Source organism: Ciconia boyciana, chromosome 12 (assembly GCF_034638445.1).
Source record: "Ciconia boyciana chromosome 12, ASM3463844v1, whole genome shotgun sequence".
NCBI lineage: Eukaryota > Metazoa > Chordata > Aves > Ciconiiformes > Ciconiidae > Ciconia > Ciconia boyciana.
The window spans coordinates 20,960,738-20,985,653 of record NC_132945.1 but is presented as its reverse complement, the minus strand read 5'-3'; the positions used below and the strand labels follow the sequence as shown (position 1 = coordinate 20,985,653).

At 41.1% G+C, this 24,916-nt stretch overlaps 1 protein-coding gene across 5 annotated transcripts in view; it reads left to right on the top strand.

The window, feature by feature from the left end:
• DCX (doublecortin) overlaps positions 1-24,916 on the top strand; it is an 85,616-nt gene that overhangs the window by 38,567 nt on the left and 22,133 nt on the right. For all 5 annotated transcript variants that reach the window (XM_072877284.1, XM_072877288.1, XM_072877287.1 and 2 more), the window contains exon 4: positions 21,193-21,295. In XM_072877284.1, the coding sequence (XP_072733385.1) occupies positions 21,193-21,295 (103 nt within the window). The remainder of the gene's footprint in view (positions 1-21,192; positions 21,296-24,916) is intronic.

Sequence of the window (24,916 nt, the reverse complement as noted above, 5' to 3'; positions counted from 1 at the left end):
ATAACACTGTTCTGTCTTGTGTTTCCCGGGGCATGGTTGGGTGACCACAAAGATGGTAACTTTTCCCCTTACGTAGAAGCAGATATATATACACACACACACACACATATGTGTGTACGTGTGTGGATTTTTAATTAGTTTGTGTAAATCTGCCCTGAAGTGTGTTGGGAAGAGGATGCATTTTGTACTGCTAAAAATAAACACATATGAAATTTGTATATTAGATTTCTCTTAGGGAAACAGGCTAAAATTAATGTGTTAAATTTGAGCGCAAAAAGATAAATGGAATTTGATTAAAAAAAAAACCTCTGCATCTATACTGTTTTTAATGATATTGATACATTCATGGAGCTTTTTCCAAATGCTTTAAATCCTAACATGAGTCATTAAAGCCACTAGCAATTTCTAGTAGACAGTGAAGCACTTCCTTATAGGAATTAATTTGGCAGCATAGCAACTTAAATAGCTGCTTTAACCTCTCATCCTTGAAGATCTGATCGTGAAACCATTTCATCATTTCCTCTGTAATATTGTAAAATATTATATTGTATGTTCTTTCAAGATGTGAAATTATCTTTGTGTACATGTACATAAGTGTATAAACATACATACACATGTACAGCTCTGCAGACATGCACTTTTATGTATTTTCAGATAGCTCTTCATAGGATTAGCTTGGACTGTGGAATGAGACAGCTGAATCATCAGACTATGCTATATATTCTTCTTGCAGAGCTCTCAAAAGCTAGGAGACTTCTTTGGCGGGTCAAATATCATGTTGGAAATAATGTACTTCACAAATGTTCATGGTTTCCATGGCTTAATTTTTCAGAGTATGGTGCGCTTCTAGCAATGGCCAGCCCATGAGCCAGTTTCTTATGTCAGAAATAGCAGCTCAGAAAAAGGTTGGTGGTGAGCTTTGGTTTATCTTTTGTGCAAATACATGTTTTTCTTAATATTTTACCAAATAGTAATCTGCATTTCTATGAATAAAACTTATTCCAACCAGGAGGACTGTGGGTGAAAGTAAAAGTTACAAGACCTGGTTTATATGGGCAGAGTGGCCATAGATGTTATATCTAGAAAAGCTGAATGGTGTAAGTTTGTAGGAATGGCTTGAGTGGAGCTGGGAATACGTGGTATGGAGTCACTCCTGTTATAATGGACAACGCGTGGGCTGAGAAACTCAGGAAGAGGGAACTAAACTGGAAGTAGTACATAGCAAGAATAGGAGCCTGGAAAGATGAGTCCCTCCTAGGGACAGGAGGGAATCGCACATGTCACAAACATGCACACAGGGCTATATGTAACCATGGGTTATTAGGCACCATTGCAAAAGCAAAATGCTAGAGGAATTGGTACAAAAAGTGCAGTAAAATATGTATTAACATGATGAAATATGTATTGGAATTAATACTAAGTGGGATAAGCATGACTCTCAACTGAAACAAATCTGGCAGGCTAGAACTTTGGCTTATGGAGAAGCCCCATTGCATGGTAGCCCAGTGCAGATGTTGGAGGGCTTCCACGCCGTATCTTATTGCACAAAACACTCCTTTATGTTGAGACTACGCTTTAAAGGGGAATTTAGCACCTTTGGATTTCCCCTTCAAAAGGAGGGCAGGCAGGGAGCTGTCATGGCCTCGTGGGGAAGGACAAAGTGCAATGCAGGCTTCAAGCCAGAGGGATGTCCAGCCTGGAAATGAAGTATGTTACATGCATGCATGCAGTGATAGTCTTTTCTATGACAGTCTCTTACAGAAAGAAGGGAGGGGAGATGAAATATTTTCTGTAACTCATTCCCATTCCGACACATTGAGATAACGCTGTAGAAAGAACAAGGCAGACCCCAAAAGGAGAAGCCCTGGGCCCAGTTCTACCCTGACTTATGTCATCTTCAGTTTTACCAAAGGCATTAGAGTTGCACAGGGCATAACGGAGGCAATAACTTAGAATCCTGCAAGACACTGCCATTCTGGGAGCACAATGCAACTCCACTGCTGAGGTCTCTTATTACCAACTCTTCAGCGTGATGTTAAGGCTTGCAAAGGTCTCCAGCACAGTGGCCGCAGTGATTCAGAGGACACAGAGCTCTGAATACATCTCCACCAAACAAGATCTCTTTGGGAATGAAACTCCAAGGCTCCTGTGGTCATGTTTCTTAGTAGCTGTTTATGGTTTTGGCCATAATCCTATTGTAACTATTACTATTAATCATATTACTATCATATTCCTGCAAAGCGTCAGGGACGGCTTTCCAGACAGATTAATCACTAATGAATTTGTAATCTGGCTTTGATCACTCATTCCTTTTGAATGCTGGTAGGTGGAGTTTACATGCCAAGATTTTCTGAATAATGAAGATGCTGCCTCTAAGGATCCTTTGGAATTAATTTTTCAAATTTGGATCTAATATGTATGCTGGGTTCCCATAGCTGTTTTTCTCCTGATTTAACATTGAGAAGAAGGCACTTTGGCAAATTGTACGGATATGCAGGCCTCTACATGCTCCTACTGAAATAAAAAGCAACATTCTCTCTGCTTTTGGAGAGAGCTGGAGCAGACAGGTAGAAGTACTTGCAATCATGAAGGCAGATGGAGAGTTATCAGAGGAGTTTGAGCAAATGGCTCTTGAAAGTGACTGACAAAGGTTCAATCTCTAATCCTTCCACACTGTGGTTTACAGCACTGAAACCTTTTGCAATGTCAGCAGCATCTGAGATCAAATATCCAGCAAATAATTGTGGTCAGCTTTGACACAGCAAAGTATAAATCTCATTTCTGGTGAGGCATAAATGTCAGAACACTGTCTGCACGATAGCCAAAGGCTGTGTAAATTGTAATTAAAAGCATTTAATTTAAGTTAATCTTCATTAGGAACATAATCATGTCCGCACACAAATTGCTTCAATGTAATTGTCACAGTTGTAAATAACTAGTTATATTAACCAGCTTTTCCTCAGGATAAACTGGCTAAGAGATTATCAGCTGTTTTAGAGCAAAGCAGAGGGTGTCTATTAGTGTATCTGTAACACATGCCTCTGTGGAATTAGACCAAACTCACCATCCTTGCTCCTGCACGTGCTGCAGAGTGGTACAGCTCACACATATCCCCCATGGCTCCAAATAAGCTGTTGTGCACAGATGAGAGGATACTGTCTTTGAAGTTCAGTAATTTATTAGAACTTGGTTGTAGAGAAGCAGAGCAAAAGGTCCTCCCCCCAAAAAAATGGATCAAACTTGATTTTCCAAGGGCTAAAATGGCACTGGCTTCAGCCTTGTCCCTGTCTTGTAGGCATGAAAGTATATAGGAAAAGTCTATCTTCCATAAAGCTGTCATTTTCTAATCAGATTATCAATGAAATGTATATATGGACTTTGCTGTCCTGATGCCCACAGGAGAACTGCACGTTGCAGAAGCCCGGAGCTATATGCTATCAGCAATGTTCCTCTGGTGGAGACAGGCCAAACTCTTCCACTGGTCAAATGGCATCTATCAATAGATTACTGTAATTCTTTCCTTCAGGTCTCTTGATTGCAATGGGGATTTAGGGCCTGATCCCTAAATCCCTAAACGCATGTTGAAGTCAACAGGGAATTTTCCCACTGAGCTCTGTGTGATCAGAATCACATCTGCTATAGAGGAGTGAAGAATGTAATACATGTTGGATTCTGCTGAGAGCAACCTGACCTGAATCCAAAGAGGTTGAGAGAAGCTACTGCAAGACTTAGTTTAGAAAAAGGATGATTTAGTCTTCCTCACTGCCTCAGGAAACAATGCCATGAATGCACGTAAGAAATTAAATAGCACTTGGGAGACGAGTAAAAATAGTCTTATAAGTGGATGTGAATGCTTGAAATGGACGTCCTAACAACATAGTTTAAAAGTAGAAGGAGCTTTTAACTGTTGTCCATGCTCTTCCCAAATAATCTGCACTGTTACTGCTAATTGGCATAAATCTCGCTTATAATACCCATAGCAGAGATTTGCACTGAATCCATTGCTAATCCTATAAACTGGTGAGTTTGATAAAGTGGGTTGCTCTGGGCATTGCTAATTTTATTTTCATGCTTCCACTTGCTATCATTCACTAACCCCCAAATGGCAAGCTGGTCTGTACACACAAACAAGAGAGCAATAGTCATCTTATTAATGGCTATAACCATGAGTGGGAAATGACAATAAAATGAATACATATACAATTTAAATAGAATGCCTTTTCTTGTGTGTTGGTATGATGCTACCTGCTAAAAAAAGGGCCAGGTTCTCATCAGCACATGCAAAATTAAATCTAGTACAAGGAAATTGTATATTGAATGGCATTATTTTTCACATGGCTTACAACTATACCCCAGGCACCACAGTATGTAATACTACTGCTCTTTGTACCTCATTGTCTTATTCATTTAAAAGTACGTATGCCACATTGTTTAAATTCTGCACCACGTACAGTTATTAGAGCAGCTGTCAAGCATTGATAGCATATCTAGGGCTCAGACCTGCCCACGTGTCTCATTGGGTGTAGTACTAACCAGGTTCAAAGACCAAATTCTGGCATTACAGTGGATGAGACATCCTGCATCAGTATTAGAGGAGATGTGAAGGACTGAATAAGCACCCCTGGCGTCTCTTCAGACAAGTCCATTTGAGGCAGAATTGGAGTGTACCACTGGAGCACAGTGGAATGGCTTACAATATTGATGCTTTATTTTTCATTCAGTATAGGTGAGCTGGGCACCTTAAAGAGGATTACAAAAACAAAGGCTCAGGCTGTAAGATAAAGACTTCCCAGATTTCCATTTACATCCTGAAGAGAAGAAAAATGTGTTCAGGAAAAGACTGGAAACTTTATTTGCCAACCACTGGCCTAAATTTTATATCTAGTAGCCAGAATAACATAAAAATCCACTTTTTCTTATGAGTCAATCTCTTATTGGTATAATACTTAGTTATATGAACACCTGGTAGTCCTTAAATAACTGTATACTGATACAGTCTGGGTTTGCTTCCAGTGAAGGAAGTTTGGATACAAAATAGCATCTCACTAAACTAGTAGTAACCCAAGCGTTTGGTTTGCGTTCAACTACCAGGAAGCTCTGCATTGGAGAGCTGCCCGCTGCTCTCCCAGTAACCCATGGCTCCTGAGCAACACGGTCCTGTGCTTGGCAAGAACCCCCTACAAAACACGTTGTGTGTGCCAAAACAGTGGTTTCCACGGCCAGAAGTCAACCAAATAAAAACTGTGACTTAATGCAACGCACTAGAGGGACAGTGGCTGGATCTACAGAACCAGATCAGATAACTAGGGAAAATGGTCAGCAGTACCATTACTTCTCAGTAAAACTTTTTACATATAAGTCAGCTTGGATAAGAGAATTTAATACTTGCCTAGGTATTACAAAGAAGTGAAAAGCAGTTGCAGAGAAAAATATACCATTCATTATCTAAGGCTAATTTTCTTCTAGGCAGCCAGAGCTAGTTTTTCCTTTTATCCAAGAAAGCTGCCTTGGAACAAAAACAATACAATGGTGTGGATTATGTATTCTCTGGAGGAAAGAGACAAAATATTTAGCCTGGACTACAAAGGAGAAACAGTGTCAAGTTTTTAAAATTACTTCGGCATGTTTGAGTTCAAGACAGCACAGCAAAAGCAAAATGCTTGTTAAATCATTCTAGTGTGCAAGTAGCATGGTAGATTTGATGTTCTAAGAATTGACTGCACCAGCATGCTAATTGTTAGGATACAATTTTTAAATTTTTTTTAAAGGATGTTCATGTGCTGCCTTATTTGGTCACAGATGCTTTACTGCCTCTTGGTACAGAGGAAAAAATAAAGGAAAGAAAAAGAGCAGTTGGTTTAGTACAGTGACATTTTAGTGAACTCTAGCACCACATTCCCTATGGAAATATATATTCTGGACTGAACAGTATTTCTTCAGGGACACCAGTGAAAATATAGCACTGGTCTTGTTACAATTACCTCTCTCCACTTACTCCTGCTATCCCATGCTTCAGAGGTGCTGTGTTTCTGTAGTTCTTATTGAACCCAAGTGGAATTGCAGACATTCAACGTTTCTTAAAAAAGCTCAGCCCGCACTGTCTGCACTAGACGTTTATTAGAGTGCTGGAGCAAATTGAAAGCATACCACTGTGGGTATAGAGAAGATCTCCACAGGAGAGGCTGATATTGCTGGATTACCTGTCAAAAATGATCTGAGATGAAAGGGGAAGGGAGCAAAGGGAAGCTATAAAACATTTGAGGGGAAAAAAATAAAAATACAAAGTTTCAGAAGCGCTGTCAGTATAATCAGGCAGTAAAGTCAGATTGATGCTTTGTATAATTCTTTTAACTTTGGTACATTTGTACCAAGAGGCTCGTATGCCAATACAGATTTAGCCCTTTTGTTTACAGTTCTTTTCATAACTGTATGTTCAGTCTTTATGCACTGTCTACATATGAGTTTATGTACGAGCAGCATTTCCACCATGAACAGACAGCAAGCCTTGTTTCTTTCTTGGCATCCACAACAAAATAAAAAACCCCAAACCACCTCAACAAAACAAACAAACAAAACACCTTCATCTTTTAACTGATATTAAGGTATCAGCTTTGCTGAACCTAACAAAGTGTTATTTAATATCCTTTTGTTTTAATGTAGTTGCAAAGTTACTGATCTCCACAGTCACAATGAGGACTCAGAATTGGTGCTTTGACCCAGGGTTGTTGGGTGCATAAGAGAGATCAGGAGCTGACTCAAAATCTCCAAGGAACAAGAAATACTTTCTTTTCTGCAGAGGTGAGAATCAGCGGGAAGGGTTGGGGGGGAAAGAATCTACAATATCTACCCCTGGAAAGGTGAAGACTACTGCAAGGTGCTATCTGTGCTCATTATCGTCTCACACCAGAGTGCTGTTGAGAATGAGTAGCTCAGTCCAGTTCCTGTTAGTGTCAGCAGCAGCAGAGAGAAGCCCTGCGTGGGCAGATGCCAGGCTTGTGTTCTTCACACCAGCAGAAAGGATCCATTTGTCATGGAAATGACATAGCCAGTCTAGAGGGGTGAGGGCTGGGGAAGAGATGGAGAGTGCAGGATAGGTGAAGAGCTGATGAATTCATGCAGCAATGGAGAAAGGAGGAAAAAATCCAGATGTATTATTTCTGTGGTTCAAATAAGAAAAGCAGTACCCAATTATCCCAGAGACAGTGCACAAAGGGAATGTAAATGTGTACAGCCATCTGCAGCTGCCTGATCTGTGAGCTCATATAGTCGCCTCTGCACCTGTAGAAGTGGAATTGGCTATTGCTTAGAGATTGGGAAAGAAACAGATAGAGTTCTGCTTGTAAATCCCTGGCCGTCTCCTGTTTCTCTTATCATATATCTCTTGGGGGGATCTTATAGCAATTAGTTTCTAATTGCTTCAGTAGTCTACAACTCATTTTATGAGAAATGCCACCCAAATATAATGGTTCTTGCATGTTTCACAGAAGCAGAAATTAATTGCATAATAATTTTTAAAACTCCTCTTCTTTCTGTTCCCTCTTCTTCCATCACATAATACTTTGTATTTCAAAAAGAAAGGTAAAATATTAAAAAGGAATGTTGTGGGTTTTTTATCAGGCACTCTTTTGCCACTGCTCAATGCAAAGAATCACCCTGATGTGCTATACATTTATTATAATGATGTAGTTTGAATGGTACTCCCAAAATTAGTGTGGACCCTTTAATACCTCTCCTAGGTGCTATTTAGTTGGGGCAAGAAGGCTTTAACCTTCTGCCTTTCGGAATCCCCCTAATAAATCAACTGCATCTTGGGATCATCTCCAAATGAAATTTGCTTGCTACACAGCAGCAAGGAGACGTGATAGGATTATAAAGCAGGACTATTTTTCACTGCAGAAATGCTTGAACTCACTCCAGACAATTATGCAGCCTGCCATTTTACACATCATCTATTTCAGTATTCCTGCATCAATTATTCCATTAACATTACTGCATACTAAGCTAGAACTTGTCATTGGTCCTGGAGACATGGAAGGGATGGGATATATTTCAAATTTAAAAAAAAGAAAAGGAAAAAAAAGGCATTTCCATGTGAGAGGCTTTGGGACATTCACTTCAGCAGCCTCACTGCATGTTCTGTACAAAGTATTTTTATCTCATAGCCTGCTTAACATTGTTAATTTCTACCCTAATATGGTTTAGCTCAGGACATAATGCTGAATTTTCCATTACTCTGTTAGCTGTCAGCGGAACTGAAAAGACCTGTTAATTAGAAAAAAATTAATAGCTTTATTCAAAGATTAACAGAAATTAGGGTGAAAACAAAATTGTTCCGATAGGGAGGGCATATGCATTTGCTGTAAATTCAGGAAATCTCCCAAAACACAAAGAACATGTTCAGAATTATAATTAAGGAAGAAATTTTAACTCCCTGAAATAACAGCTTGATGGCAATTGTTACTTTCCTTTAGATTTAATGTAGCATCTGTTACAATTTAATTTTTAAAGGACACCATTTTTAATGCCCATTAATCTCCAGAATTAACAGTGTAATAAAGATCCTTGCAAACATTGAAATTTAACTAGTCAAAATGCCTTTAGGAGCCTTTACAGAATATTTTAGCAACTGAGCAACAGCTTTGATGCTATGAGTGGGGTGAAATGCAAAGCCAGTGTTAATTAGATACAGAACTGGTTGCATCTTCTCATCTTCTTCAAGGATTAGGCTGACTTGGATCCATAGGCTGCAAATGAAGTTACACTGTTGGAGGACAGGACGGTTTGTTCATTGTCAGGTTTGGAGATGCATATTAGGAAAGATGACTTGAAGGTTGAATACTTTGTACTTGTGTCTTTTTTCCATTAAAGTTGATAGCATGAAGTAAAAATGTTAGCTTTTCGACATCTCCTTTGATGAGAAAGTGGTTTGGATTTTGCAGCTTTTGAACAAAACAGAGGGTGACCTGTACAAAATACGAGCTCAGTGACACAGCCAAGAATTAATTAATAGGAGAAGTATCTTTAGCTATGATAAAAATAGCAGAGATGCTTGAAAGGCTGTGTAGTTGAAGACCTAGACCCTGAATAATAGTCTTGTCTGGTCAGAAAAGGTTTTTAATTACAACTGAGTTAAAGTGCATCTTCCCCAGGAAAAATTGTGATAATACATTGCCATAATCCTAATTAACATATGCTGTCTACCACAAACACCAAAGACAAGGTTATCCATAGTGAAGTGTGTTAGTGTGCTGCTGTGCTAGGGGAGACACAGCCAGTTCGAAATGTGCTGCCTTCAAAGTCAGTGCTGATGCCTGATTTAAACTGACGTGTCCCCAAGCCCTCCTGATGCACTAATAATAATGGCAAGTCTGACACTGATTTTTCCCTAGCACTTATTTTGGAAGGAAGTTACTGATGTCAGCAGGACTCACGACAATGTCGAATAACTACATTTCTTAAAGAGAGGCTGCCTCAGTGAGTAAAACACATCCACTTGTTACATGGAAGCCAAATCTGTTCATATTTAATATAATTCCCTTTGCACTCTGGGTGATTATTGAGGACAGAATTTCCTCTTTTATGTCTCTTTACACCACATCACAAAGAGGCTGTAGGAACAAATCCTGCTATTTCGTACAACTGTGTAATCCTCTTCATTTTGCCAGAACATTATTCTGCCCAAAAGCACTGTGCAGGCATGCTGCCCTCTGCTTCCATGGCTACCTGCTGGGCAGTAGTTAGGCAGAATGGGTGCGCTGCAAGACAGTAGACTTATCCCTAGAAAATGGAAAGGCATGAATAAATCAGTTTTGTCCCCCTGTGAGGGTTCATCTTTGGCCACTGCCACTGCTGTACTGGGCTGCAGTCCTTAACCGTACCCAGGTGGGTGAAAGTACAAAGGGAGCTCTTTGATAGCTGGCCAATGTACTGTCCTGTGAAATGTTCAGGCTGAGAATTAAGTTCTTGATGCATCTGACCATGAAGTAATTAACTGGAGAAAGTATTTTTGCATAATGCTGGCTGATAAGAGAAAAGAAGGAGCAGGAGCCAGCAACACTTACAAGACATTGAGGAGGGAAAGGCTCTCCCAGGGCACCCTTCCTTCTAGTGGGTAAGGAAAGCAGAGATGTCACCTTAGTCTTTTAAGCAAACACACTGCATGTGGGGGTGAGAGCAGTTCTCACAGCTACAGTTTTACTGCCTCCCTTCCCCACCATCTTCCCCAGCCGAAAGTCAGCAGGCAGAGGGGTGGCTGTGGGGACACTGGTTCTGACCTTCTCATGCACCAGGTAGGTGCTGTGGCGTGGGGTCCAGAGATAAGGGCTCCTTGGGGGAAGCAGGGACCAGCTGTGAGACAAAGTCGGGGTGTGGCTATTGGTCTCCTCCAGCCCCTTAGAGCTTCCTTACAAGTAGTTAATTCTTGGTGTAGCTTTTCACCCTTCTGGGCCTGTTGGTCAGCTAATGGTAATATTCTTTCTGTGCTCCCTGAAGATGGAAGGGGTTGCTTGCAGGCACGCACCAAACCATTCAGTCCTGGTACAGGGTGTTTTCTTTGTTTGTGTTTTAACCAGGGTGAGGATCTATTTACCAATGCCTCTCCATCACCATCAGTACCATTGTTAGTTAAAGAAAAACTCGCACAAAGCTGAACAAGAGCCTTTCTCTTTTATGAAGATATGCACAATAGGATCAGCAACAGCTCTAGGTTTTAGGAGCTTGTGCTGGAAATCCCATTAACTGGAAATTCCAGCCCATTGGTTCTTCAGCCCGACCTTGAGTAGGTTGATAGGCTTCCTGTGCCCCTGCTTTCAAGACTCCTGTTTCAAGTAGTGTTGCTTGACCTTGGCCGTATAGTCATGCTACTTCCAAAGTCTCCAAAGCTCTTTTGTAGTCCAGAACTACTGTTTCCTCTCAAGAGTGACGAGGGGGGACGATTAGGAAGAATGGTTTGACAGTTCTCTGAATTCTTAAATGCTACCTGTTTTGGGGCAATTTGTGCTGGAAATCTTTCCTTTCATAGTCTTAATCTGTCACCTAGAATTTCTGGTTTTATAGTTTTCCGACTGGAGAAAGGGTAATCTTTTATATATTGGTGTTGATGGCTGTGCTCCTTACGCCCCCAAACTGCACAGCACATTTACCCTCAGCCTAATACCCTCATGAATGCAAGAGCAAGCCTTTCTTCTAGGTAAAAAGAATGAACAGCCTGAATATCTGTTTCATAGTCCCCTCCATATGTATAGGGAATGGGGATAACAAACTAACCTTTCTTCCAGAGGCTAATTGGATTTCACACAGTTCGGAAGCACTGCTAATTCACCAGATATATTAAATTCAGCTTTAACATTCCTACTGGGTAGCTTGGCTATTGACCTTCCTCCCTCTTGCTTTTTATTCTATTCCGTTTCAAACTTATCCATTTCCAATACTTAAATAAACAGGCACCTTGTGCTGCAGACCTTTTGAGAGCAGTGTTTCTTCATGCATAAAGTCTTACAAGCTGTTGTGCACATACATGCATGAATATTTCTTATTCCACTTAAATAAGCATCACGAACGCTTATTCTAGAAATAATGCATATTGGTCAAAAGCTGGTGTCCCTACTGTGGTTTAGTCGCATTATAACAAAATAGTCCAAGTGGACATAAAGCACTCATAATCAACCTACTGTAGTTATACAGCCTAATTAAGAGGATCTGCATTTTTCATCAATAAAAAGGTGTAAAAATTCCCTCTTGCATCAAAGAAAACACTTGGTCATGCTGACTTGCTCAGAATTTTCTCTTCTGAAGGTGAGAAAGGAAGAAAAAATCTCTACAGAAGAGTACAATTCGATTGTTTCAATCAAACTATATGGGCTTAAATGTAAGCCATGGCTCTCCATGAATACAAGAAAAAGTTGAGATCTCTGAATAAATGTTTTAAAGAATGGAAATTTCACTGTATGTTTCTATTGAGAGGTCAAATTATGGGCCCTGAAACCTAGATGGTACGAGATGATTTTTCCTACCCTTCATGATGGCTCACTGCAAACACAGTAGTGAGGAGACAGCATGACCATGGTCTTGCCAGGTTTCCATGTGGAGGTTTGGTAGCACAGGAGAGCAGAGATGGAAGAGCAGATGACATGGTCCCCTTGCCTTACTGCTGGGTAGCTCAGAGAAGGGCTCCCCAGAGCGTAATTGCACATACTTCTATGGCATGGGCTGGGCATGCAGGAGTGCTCCTGATCCATTTTGAATGTCGGCATCTGTGCTTTTTCTGCTCATCTTTCTATTGCTTATCCATTTTAAGCAGTATTTTTTCATAAAAGCAGATAAGGAATTCTCTTTCTGTGAATGCAAATGTGGAATCTATTGAGTGGGTGTGTGCATACTTTAAAGAAATAATTGAATCCAAACATCTCTTCTTTTTAAATGCAGGAAACCAGAATCTAATAAAATGTAAATCAATTCAGTGTCTGCTTTGGGCTTGCAGTCTTCAGACTGTTAAAAAAAAAATGTATTAAGTGCTGTGCATTCCAATATCAACATCTTTGTTTTCCATCATATCCCCTTAACCCCTTAAGTCTTCTGAAATCTTTTTCTTTCTGGACATGTGGTGAAGAGCTTGTCAGAGAAGAGAAAGCAGTTCATCTAAAGTCTGCTCCGCGTGTTCATTAGTTCCCCATATTCACTCTGGTGCATGACCTTGCTGAGTCTTCCTGTGGACAAGTCTGCATGTGTTTGGTTTCTGTACTGTGCTTTATTGATTGCAAACACCCAACTGATCAATTGTAAAGCACATTTGCCTTTGTGATTTAGGACTTTGGCTTCTCAGACCTGAAATAAACATACCACTGCCAATTTGACTTGGGGTACAGGTGTTGGAATATAAATAAGTCCATCAGATTTCTGGTTTGAGTTAAAACAGAGTTTAAACAGATTTTAGTTACATTTTCAGCTCAGTTAACTCAGTGCCTGTCTAGCTGCTAGTCTGACTTCCTTAGCTCCATCTAGCATCTAGTGCTGAAAGAGAAAGGACATGAGCAGGCAACTAAAATACGTTAATTGTCTTTAGCTAACAGATGGTCAGATGTGTTCAATTTTATAGCATTTATCAAAGCAACTTAGAAAATAAGAGTATGTCTTAATTCAGTTCTGCTCTTGATAGGCTTTATGTATGTATGGCATGCAAATTGTCTTCTATGGTCTTTTTGGCCTTGAAGGAAGCTGTTTCTGAAGACAATTTTTCCCCTGTTCTGAACTCTGGAAGCCTACAAGCTGAAGAATTATGGTGATTTAAAGAAAGCAAATGGACATCTCTTTTCTTTGAGCACAACTGTTAGATCTGCAGAAACTTAGGGAACAGTTTGAAGCTACCTACGGACTGGTATGGCTTTCTGTTCTGCTGTCTAAATTCTTAAAGAGGAGGGGTATTACAGAGAGAACAGCTAACGAAGTCATTATGACTAAGGGAGAGGAGGAGCAGAGGAAGAAGCCTTGCACTGTCCCTCACTTATCCTAAGACTTGCACAGAGTCAAGCAGTTGGGTCAAGATAACAGTCCCCAAGATGGAAGATGTTCAGCCCCTACGTGGCAGCTGTGGTGGTGTTATTCCAAATCTCCTTTGCCAGACCTCTGCTGGCCATTTAGGCAGAGGTGTCTTTCCTCATTCCATGACATAAAGAAGAGATGGAAAGTCTGGATGCAGGACTGTGTATATAAATCACTGTTCTGAATAATCACTAGCTACAGCGTCTGATCATTTATCATTCAGCCTCATCTGGCTCCCTCAGCTAAAAATAGGAACCTCTGATAAAGACATTTCTCAGAAAGGTGAAAAAGACAGTTCAGTTAACCCTCCTGGTGATGTATTCCTCTTCAGAGATGTGCTCTGTCATCTTCTTGGCAAACAGTGATGGCCAATCCAGGCTACTGGAGGCCTCCTGCTAAAGTGGCAGCCACAGGAGCTGCAGAGCTCGATCCAGCAGTGGAAGGAACCAAAATGTTGCTGGAGCCTGTATTACTGCTGTGACGATGTTCATCCTTGTAGTTGTAGAGAGTAATAGTGAGGGCAACCCATTAGCCATGCAGACACAGCGAACTCTCTCGTTCTGCAGATTATGAAAGGGAACAAAAAGAGCTGGTTAACCATGACACCCTTTTAAAGCACAGGAGGTTCTGCACTGGTAGGTGATTCAGACTAAGGCTCAAGTCTTCAGGCTTTTGATTTCTAATTCTGTTTATTTATTAATGAATTACAATTTTTAAATACTGCTGCTGCCTCCTGGAGGATGGTAGAAATAGTCAGTTATTCACAGCTGTGCAGGTATATATCCTGTGTATTTACTGCTTCTTTTCCAGGTGAACTTAGAACACCTGTAGCATCACAGATACTTCAGCAAACCGTGCGCTCACATCCAGAGAGATGCTTGAGGCAAGCTCCATTTTGTCAAAATCCTGAAAAATGCTTAGTTCTACAACTACTGTATTAAAATGAACAAGAAAGCTCAGCATCTCTCAGAAGGCCATATCTTTCCTTTCTGCAATTAAAATTGCTGCAGCAGACACTAACAGACTGTCATTGCAGAAATCCCCTCTCAGAAATCCTAGTTATATTGTCCTCTTAGGGAAGGTTTTTCTAATATAAGCAGAGAAGGATTTCATTTAACGAGAAGAGAAACCATGCTTAATGAAAACCTAAGGAACTGCAAACAGTTTTGTACTCCCTAAAATCTCTGTTAATCTCTACAAACTACTATTTCTTCCATAACATACATTATAAAGTTTAAAAAAAATCAAACCTTGACACAAAGAAAAATGTTACCATCAAATCTATTAGAAATAATTACTTTGTAAGAAATAAATTTGTGCCTCATCGACTGGAGTGTGAAGATTTAACTTCCTTCATTGGAATTGCTTAAGCTACAGGAATTGGAGAGAAAACATTTCATGCAGTATGATCCTTTTTAAGTCAATATTTTCTTTTTAATCCTGAATTTCAAATTAAATATTATTTGCCTTTAAACAAAAGCATGCACGTATATCTTGGAAAACAATGCTGTTTATCCTGTATACTGTAATTATATACACAAGTTTAATTCTTGTTATAGATAAAAAAGTTTGTAGACTTAAAAATGGAAAAAGTCAAAATCTTACTAATTTGATGGTTTCCAGTGTCATTGCTAAGGGTGCATGATAACAGTCACCAACAGAATCCCCATTTTCAGGTAGCAGCATAGGCCCTTGCACTAGCAGGCTACTATCGGTTTTTGTCTTGTGCTTTAATAAATTCATAGATAAGAGCAAAATGCAGCATTTAAAAACAATGATTTTCAAGTTATCACCTGGGGTAAATTTTTGTTGATGTCAACTAACTTTCAGGGTTTTCATGCTGTTCCAGACTAATTATTAAATATAATTAGAATAGTTGATTAGAGTAAGCTAAAGCAGAACATATACTTTCAAAACAGTCCAGACTGCTTGGGAGGACACTTGTACTAGTCTTTTTTTTTTTTTTTACTGAGAAAACATGAGAAAAAAGACTTTTGAAGAATGGAGATAAGAAGACTTATAAGGTTATTCTGGAGTCACTAAAAACCCCTAAAACAATTAATGCAGGGTAGAGGTTTGGCCTTGCTTGTCAAGAACAGCCCTGAAATGGTCCATACCGACTAATAAGGTCCTGAACCAGCTACCCCAACGGCGCAGCCCATAGTCCCGCTTCCCAGCTCGCGTCCTCTTTAGCTTCATGTCCTTCAGGGAGGAGCATATCTAGGGCTTTCTCCTGGTGTTTTTCTTTTTCTATGCACCACTTAGGCAAGCTGGCTCTGGTGCTGTAAGGTCCAGCACTTAAGTCGCATGTTTTCACCAAGAAAGTTTACTCCAGCGACTTTATGTAGACAGCAACACATATGGGGCATGTTTTAGGGACATACAGTAATGATCAAGGATTTAAGTTTGATAAACAAAAGGTAAACAGAAAATACCACACACGTGGTGAACATAAGCAACATAGCTAAAACTGCATAATATGTGACACCTGTTATTTTCTGAATTTTGCAATGTTTTGCACTATTTAATGACAGTGGGGTTGGTTTTTGGCTATCTTTTCTACCATGTTGTGGTGAGTTCTTAATAGTGGAAGTTACAGCAGGAAATAAAAGGGAACAAATGAGGCAAATACAGAAGTTATTGTTTCCTGAATATTAGGAGCTCAACAAGTAGATTATCTAATTTCTTTACCAGCCTCCAGTACTCAACCAGCCAGCTGTTCATAATTATAAAATACATATAATAACCTACTACCTGAAGGGACAAGAATGCAGCAAAGTGAATTGCAAGTATCTCTTCTTGACATGTAATCAGGTTTCTATCCTTGTGCATGCTGGTATTTTTCCATTGTATTTGGTCCCTTGATCTGAAGGCTTTCTTGGTTGCCTGGACTTTCTTTTTGCTTGTGGTGGTTGTGGGGACTTCAAGGACAAAATATACACTTTGACTTATGACCTGGAGACAATAAAAGCACCTGTGGGTACTTTCTGATTTCATCTAAAAGGCTAGGAAATCTTTGAACCCTTATGTTGTGATCTAGCTTTGCGTTACATTTAACTGCGCAGTGGTTTCTGTACTGAAGGGTGAGCTAAGCAACCCATGAATCCTTTCCACGGCATAAGCTTAGTACTTAGCATTCAAATGGGAACTTGTGTATTGAGCCAAACCCAATTATTTGCAAATGAATCAGTGCCACCATCCTCGAGGGAGGACTGTAATACCAAGTGCTGGTTTGAAATGTCATCTTTTCTGTGGGAGAATTCTCTATAGGTAACATATTAACTATTTTCAACCTAATTTTAGGCAAACAGAAATTAGAATTCACTGAAGTTTGCAAAGAAAATTCTACCTTTGATCAAAGCCATAGCAGATTTCAACTTGCTCCGTTTTGAAAGTCATGCCGATGTGAAAAGCAAGCTTTTCACTAATGTTTGGCATCTTAACCAGAGCTGGCACTCTTAGGCAGTGCTTTAATTATACATTATATTAACCAGTGTGAAATACTGAGCCTTATTAAGATAGCCAAAGCCTTCTTTATAGTTGATTTATTGGAGCTTGAAATTAACTTTTCACAGTCCAGCTCAAATGGATCAGTAGATATGGAAATTCAGCTCTGTCTACAGTAAGTTTCCCCACGGTTATCTCCAGTGGTCTCTCCAGTCCCTTGCAATGCATCCACTCTCTGTAAAGACTCCAGTGCCCAGACATGCCAAAACACTGGGCATCAGCTGTCAGCCTGATACCTCCATTATAAAAGTCAGTGCCAATCTTGCAGTCGCTTGGAATGGTCTCCTGAAAAAATGGAACTTTAAAAAAAAACATGTTTACCCTGGGCTCACCCGGGCGCTCAGATGTGTGGCTGGTGGGCTGCACCAGGCTGGCTGATGCTGGAGATGTTCCAGTCTGGTGTATTTGCAGATGAGCATTTTTTCTCCTCCTGACACAGTACTTAGTGTATGGCTGGGATGTCAGGAGCTCAGGCTGAAGTTCTAGACAAAGTCAATTGGATAGAGTGTCGTGGTTTAGCCCCAGCCGGCAGCTAAGCACCACGCAGCCGCTCACTCACTCCCCCCCGGTGGGATGGGGGAGAGAATCGGAAGAGCAAAAGTAAGAAAACTCGAGGGTTGAGATAAAGACAGTTTAATAGGGAAAGCAAAAGCTGCGCACACAAGCAAAGCAAAGCAAGGAATTCCTTCACTCCTTCCCATGGGCAGGCAGGTGTTCAGCCATCTCCAGGAAAGCAGGGCTCCATCACGCGTAGTGGTTACTTGGGAAGACAAACGCCATCACTCCAAATGTCCCCCCTTCCTTCTTCTTCCCCAGCTTTCTATACTGAGCATGATGCCATGTGGTGTGGAATAGCCCTTTGGCCAGTTTGGATCAACTATCCTGGCTGTGTCCCCTCCCAGCTTCTTGTGCACCTGGCAGAGCACGGGAAGCTGAAAAGTCCTTGACCAGTGCAGCAACAACTAAAACATCTCTGTGTTATCAACACTGTTTTCAGCACAAATCCAAACCATAGCCCCACACCAGCCACTATAAAGAAAATTAACTCTGTCTCAGCTGAAACCAGGACATAGAGGTACTTTGTTGTCTCTCTAGCCCTTGGAGGCAGGTGCTGTGCTGAACACTTGCCTCTTGAACAGCTACACAAAAGCTTTGAAGTTGGGCCTTCCAACGTTTTCTCAGTAGTGTTTTTTTCCTCTTCAGAATAACAGCGTTACTTTCCACTTCCTATAAGTTTTCAAAGCATTTTCTGAAGATGGAAGAGCATCATCTTTCTTTGCCTCAGAAGAGCACCTATCAGCTTGCCAGGAGCCTGAATAAAAGGCAACTTTCTACAAGATACTGATGACAAGTCTGGATGTTTATGGATCTCTCCAAATAGCAATGATGTGCACATTTTCTACTCATTGTTGCACTGAGATGATTCGGATTAACTTTAGGTACATGGAGATAACACAATAGCATTATCATGAGTTACTGTGTCATTACTGCTGGTTCCAGTGGAGTTACCATTGGCATAGTTATCTTGCTGTTGCTGTGTAAGCGCATCAATTACTTCACTGGTAACTGTGTAAAATTACCACAACTGTAACTGTGTAAAGATCTGAATGGCTAATTATTCACACTGCAGCACCTAGGAAAGTGGATGCAGAATGGTCTCCAGCAATACTGTCCTGGCTGGTGCAAAAGATGCACACCAGAGCTCTCGGCTTTGCTGGCCAGGCTCCTGTACAAGTGGTGGAGGGGAAGGCAAGTCGTACTAAGGTCTCCTGCCCCTAAGTACCTCCAGGTGCAAAGGTATTACCTGCTTGAAGTGCTAATGGTGTTAAGTGGAGACACCTCCTGTAGGAATGTGTTGCTTTTCAGCTCTTCTTGATATTCCAACTGAAATGAGCAAAGCCATAAATGACCTCAGCAGACATCTGGAGTCTGCTGGACTTGTGTCTTATTGTCTGCCACACCCATGTGGGTTGGGATCTGGACAGGCAAGGTCTAATGAGATTGCAGCCACAGTCTTTTTTCAGTCAGAGCAAAACCTGCATATCCTTTCATTTGTCAATATTTAATGCCAGATGGCAGAAGACAGGAATGAGAGGCTCTACCTCCTGCAGCATGCTCCAGCTGAAAGTGAGCTGCAGCAGAGCCAGGGCCATTACTTTAGAAAAGCAGCACAGAACAAGAGGTCTTAACATGTCCCAGAATATCTTCATGGGGCTTCAGTTCTCATTATGATGACACCATTGGACAGGATGCGGTGGCCCATTTCCTTGCAATAGCATGCAAGTATGAAGTAGGCATCTGTAGCCCAGAGGCCAAGAGAATATCCATTCCATGTACTTACATGCTCCTCAAGAACATTTCCTAACACGACATAAGAAATCTGAGTCCTATTTCAAACAAACCAAAATACAATAACCCGGGAACAGTGTCTTCAAGTATATTATATTGCAGAAAAAAGAGTAGGAGCCAACCATGGGCATCGCTATTGTCCCGGGTCACTCGGATATCCCTAGGGAGTTTGTAATGCCCCACACTATGGGAAAAAAATTAAATAGGACCCTCTAGCTGTATAGAGAGCTGAGTTGTCCACCAGTCAGTGAGATGATATTCCTCAGCCAGCTGGGAGGACAGTGGCAGATGGTAATTTCATCCTATACTTCATCTCTCAGCTAATTACAGAGAAGTAGGAGGACAGAAGACAAAGATGCAAGCCTGATGTGCCCTTGTGTCCCAATAGTCAGCCCATCTTTTGAATAAGATTTATCACTAGGACATGCTTTTCAAAGTCTTTAGAACTTCCTCCATTTTCCTTGTTCCTGTACCTAGTCAGGTATTTTGCTTGTTTTTTGTGATGAATATTGGTTGTTCACCTCTTGAGTTTGTTAAAAATATTGTTAAAACAAATCCATCATCTGTAGAGCAGTAGGGAGAGTTACAGATCTCTGCCAGTTGAATATGGGGACTAGCTCCCAGCACAATGGCATTTTAAACTTTTCTCCTGATACCATGCTTTCAGCAGCTGCCATGCATTTTCAGATTTCCAAACTCTCAGATATCAGGTCTCTGATGAAATCAGTGGATTTGGAGCTCCCACATCTTGTGCTTTGCTTCTATTTGATCCTGCAAGGCAAGGCACAGGTCTGGCGCTTTGGGTATATACAAGATATAATTTCCCCCTATTTAGGATGGCAAAAAAGAGAAGCAAGGTATTCAGAGCCATTAGCCAGCATGACCATGTCTTCTGTTTATCTCAAAACAGCTTTCTACATCCTGCTTTTGTGGTGTCCCCAGACAGGAATCTTAGTTTTAGGTGGCTGAAAGCTATTGCTTTTGCTTTTTCCACAGAGCTGTCCTAGGGCAGAGCTCCCACACTCGTGGCTGCCACACACCTCCCCTCCCCTGGCTTGTGCCTTTCCCACTTGGTAACTGCCTTCCCCACCACTCAGCCTTCTGTGGGATGGGCAGCTCTGCAGCGAGGAATGCTGCTTTGTCATCCCACGTCTGGGTGGCAAAAGCAGGGAGAAGGAGACACAACATCTGGAGTAACTCTGTGGATATAAATGATGCTTGGGTGGGAAGGGCGTCCAGTGATACTTTGGGCCTCTCCCTCAATGACGCAGATAAACCTTTAGGCTTTAAAACCTATCATCAAGATTGCCTGCTCAGGAAGAGTCACATCTTGCCTCTGCTGTGCCCAGCAGCTCTTTGCCTTCTTAGTGGTTCTTTGAATTTTTAGGCTCTGTTGGTGCTGAGGTACTCATCAGCATGGGCAGTGGTGTCACAGCCTTGCCTACCAACGTGGCATGGGGGCACCCCTGCTTCCTATTTTAGAAGTAGCTCAGGAATGCCTGTGTCATTCGTTAGGGTGACTAATGTATTCTGTCAGCTCCTGAATGCATTCAAAATGCCATACCTCATAGAATTTGCAAGGTAGTTGGGGCATTTTTTTCTCTTTTTTTAATTACACTTTTACGCTTGACTTGCCCAGAGAAGTTGTGTGTTGTGCACCAGGCTTATGGGAAGTAGGACCAAATTAGCATGGGACAGGGGAACAGTGGAGAGGCAGCTCCCTCCTGTTTAAATTAAAACTAAGCCACATCAGAATGTTGCCAATTAAAAATAAAATGAATGACTTTGCTCTCTCTGTAGGTGACCTGTCTCCACGATTTCTTTGGGGATGATGATGTGTTTATCGCCTGTGGTCCAGAAAAATTCCGCTATGCACAGGATGACTTTTCTCTGGATGAAAGCGGTAACATCAAACACACACTGCTCTCCAGTCTTTGTTTTTATTTTATTTCCATTCAGTTGCTTGTATCAGATAATAATGCTGCATGCTTTTGTTCTGTTTTTTAAGACTTCATACATGGAATTTAACATCCTTTTGTGATACTTGTACAGTCAGCGGATATTATAATAGGGAAAATACTGACGGAGGTAGTCCAAGTCAGAATAGATGGACTCCTACACCATTTGACATTTACTGCAAAATCTCGTAGTGTACATCCCTTCAATTTTATCCAGTTGCAGTCAGATAGATACATTTTTCTTGAGAACTAAACAGTAGAAGGACTCTTGTCCTTACGTACACGTGCATATTAAAAAATAGGAACAAGCACAGTTAAAAGAAAAATCACTCCTTCTGTTGCTTTCTTCTGCTGATTCAAAAAGCAAGGCAATAATTCCCTTTGGGGGGGGGACACTGGAACAGCACCATTATTTGTCCCTGTTACAACTGCAAGCACAGATCTGTAATAATGTGAGTCTCTGTGATCAATTAAGCCATGAAATCTTTGATTTCACAGAATGTACAGAGCTTGCTTGTAGGAGTTACCACCTACCCCACCTGGCAACTGTATACACCAACAGCACAGGCTGTCTGCTGGTTCCAGTGAGCGCAGCAAGAGTAAATTAATGTAACTTTGACCATTTAAACTAGAAGAAAATGTGGTCTCCAAACATTCAAGCTCATTTCCCAAAGCTCTAGGTATCCTGTGTAAGGAAGAGGAGCCCCACGCCGTCTTATATGCTACAAACTGGCTCAGCATTGAGGACCAAAGAGGACTTCTGCTGTATACCAGGAAGTCAAGCAGCCTCTAATCTTCAAGCACTGTATTTTTATGACTCCTTTGCAAGCCTGATATTATTTGATGCTGGTACTTCTGACCTGCATACTTCAGATGAACCCATTTGATGGTCTTGGGTAATTCAAAGAAAGTTTCCAAGGTTCAGCTGAAACTTTGCAGGCAGAGAATGCCTGTGTCAGGCTGGGGAAGCAATCTGTAACCTGAGCTTCATATTTTTTTTAACACTCGGCAGTTGAGTCAGCTCCATGGGGAGTTTCACACTGTAGAACAGTTTGGATGCAATCCTAGCAGAACAACTTTATGGGAAGCCCAGCTCTCTGCCTATACTCTTGGTTACTACTGATTTTTCCAGCTTGGATTTCTCTAACAAAAATAAGCCAAGCCTGCTGTTGGGAAGGCAGCGAGTAACTGCAGTTCTCAGTGGTATTTTCAGGGGAGTAGGGGTGCCCTGCACCTCTCAGGAAGCAGATGAGGAGCTATTAGCCAGCAGCCTTTTCCCATTATACATCATTACACATCATCCTTCCATGTTATGAATCAGATGCTGCAAGAACTGTGAGTCCTGGGGTCTTGCAGATGAATGTCACTTATTAAAATCTCCTCTGTCATGGGGTACTTTTTCTTGCCTGTTTGGATGACATGCACTTGGATTGCTGGTTATTATGTTCACTCTGGAGGGACATCAGGAAACAAAATGAGAAATAGCTTAAGAGAGGATTATGTCATCTTTTTCCTCCTGACTGCCCACCACAGCTTCCGCCCTATAATCCCTGTTGCTGAGCACCTTCCAGATGACGTTGCTCTGTCTCATTCTTACCAACTGGTTTCAGCATCAGCCCACGGAAATATCATGCCCCCTGTGATGCTGAGAGGCCTGTTTACACTAACTTCAGCACAGTCAGGTTGCCACCTTTAGAACCTTGTTTCAAGATGTGCAAATCCCCAGTGATTGCCTTTGGTGTACTGGCACTTGCCAACGGCTGAGCTGGAGGAATTCCCCAGAGTCAGCCTCTCTGTGCTGGAAAATGCAAAGCTGAGTTTCTTTTCAAGGAATTACTCCCCTGGGAAGAAAAGAAATTTGAAAGCTCTTGAAAAGACGCAACATAAAGTATTTTCACTTTTTAGGTTTATTTTTTTTAGGGAGTAATTCAGGTGACTAAACATAGATGTCTGGCACCCTTTGGGACCCCTGTGGTTTCTGAGATGCCCATATGATATATGATTGACAGATATCACACAAAGGCACCAGAAGACCCACTCTGCTCCAGGGAGGCTGTACTCTAGTGTATCTCACATAGCATTTGGTGCCTATGGCTGGGCAAATGAATTGTGCTCTAAGATCGAAATGTTGCACTGTTTTTGTTAAACAGCTATATGTAAGAGCCTTGAAAAATATCACTTCTGCAGTGACTAAAGATGATTTTTCCCCATGTTTTGGCTTGGCTGGTTAACACCAGGATCAGTTATTTGCACACTCTCCCTAGTGGCTATTTCACAGTGTCTCATCAAACGCTGTATTCTTTAGTATCAAGGAAGGATAGTCTACGTTCCACACCGCCCCCCCAGTCATTACTGCTCTTCATGTATAAAAAAATGGGGCTATATCGGTGCTGGAGCCCTACAAGGCTTTCTGTGGCATTATCTGTGGGAAGTCAAGTACCTTTGAAAAAAAACACACAACTTTTTCTATCCCTGATTTACAGTTTCCAAAATCCATTTAGCAGGAGAGAGAATAAACTAATTGTAGGTTTAATTATTGCCGTTCAGTATCCCTGGACCACAGGGCATCCTCTCTTCATATTCTTGTACTGCATGACCCACCAGCAAACTCTTTTGCAAACCATCTGGAAGAAGAGACTGACTCTTGACTGTCTGAGAATGAGGAAAGCCTGGGAAAAAATTTAAGGCAATTACATTTTCACAGATATACTGATTTATAAATAAATAACACATACATTTAGGTCAGACAACTTGTTTTCGGTTGACCAATTATTTATCCGCTACGTGCTGCCTAGTTGATTCCCATTAGGGAATCCAGTCAAGGGAGTCCTCAGTCCAGCCCATGCATGCTGAGCTGAACTTTTCCATAAAAAAACGTCTGTATGTGAAACATCTAATTCACATCTGTAAAAAAGACCTGTTTTTCACATCTTGGTGAGGACAATCTGTTGTAGGAGATGAGGTGAGACCAGTTAGCATTTGACAAAAAGGAAATCCCGTTTTTATTGCCTTCTTCTTAACTGGGTTAAGTTAATACCTTGAAGGGTGGAAAGTTCTTTTTCTGTTAGCTCTCAATGTAAATAAACCCTGGTTTTGAAGATCTGGCATGCCTGAAATCCTGGGACACACAGAGGTTTGTTAGCATTTCAGTTCCCTTCTGCAGGACGCTGTAGATCATGTTTACATTTTCTACTCTTCCTGGCCTATTTATTTTTTAAGAAAACACAGTTGGGGTTCTCATCTGCTCATGTCTTTAAGTACATAAATCTATTAGACTTGTTTATACAAACCTTTCTGAAAGGGATGAGTGGCCAGGACAGAGGACGTGTTTTGTAAAACCATTTTGTCTTCTTTGCTTTCTGCATCTGAAAAGTTGCAGCTTGTTGAAACCACAGAAGAGGTTGAGTCAGGCTGGATGAAAGCCTCCTGGGGCAGATGTCTCATCTGCCACTTAGAGACCTTTACATCATGCCAGGAGCTGTTCACTGGCTTTCTGCACCTGCATAAATTGCACTCATCATTCCTATTACCTGGTCTTCATGGAAAGGTTACAGCAAATGATCTGG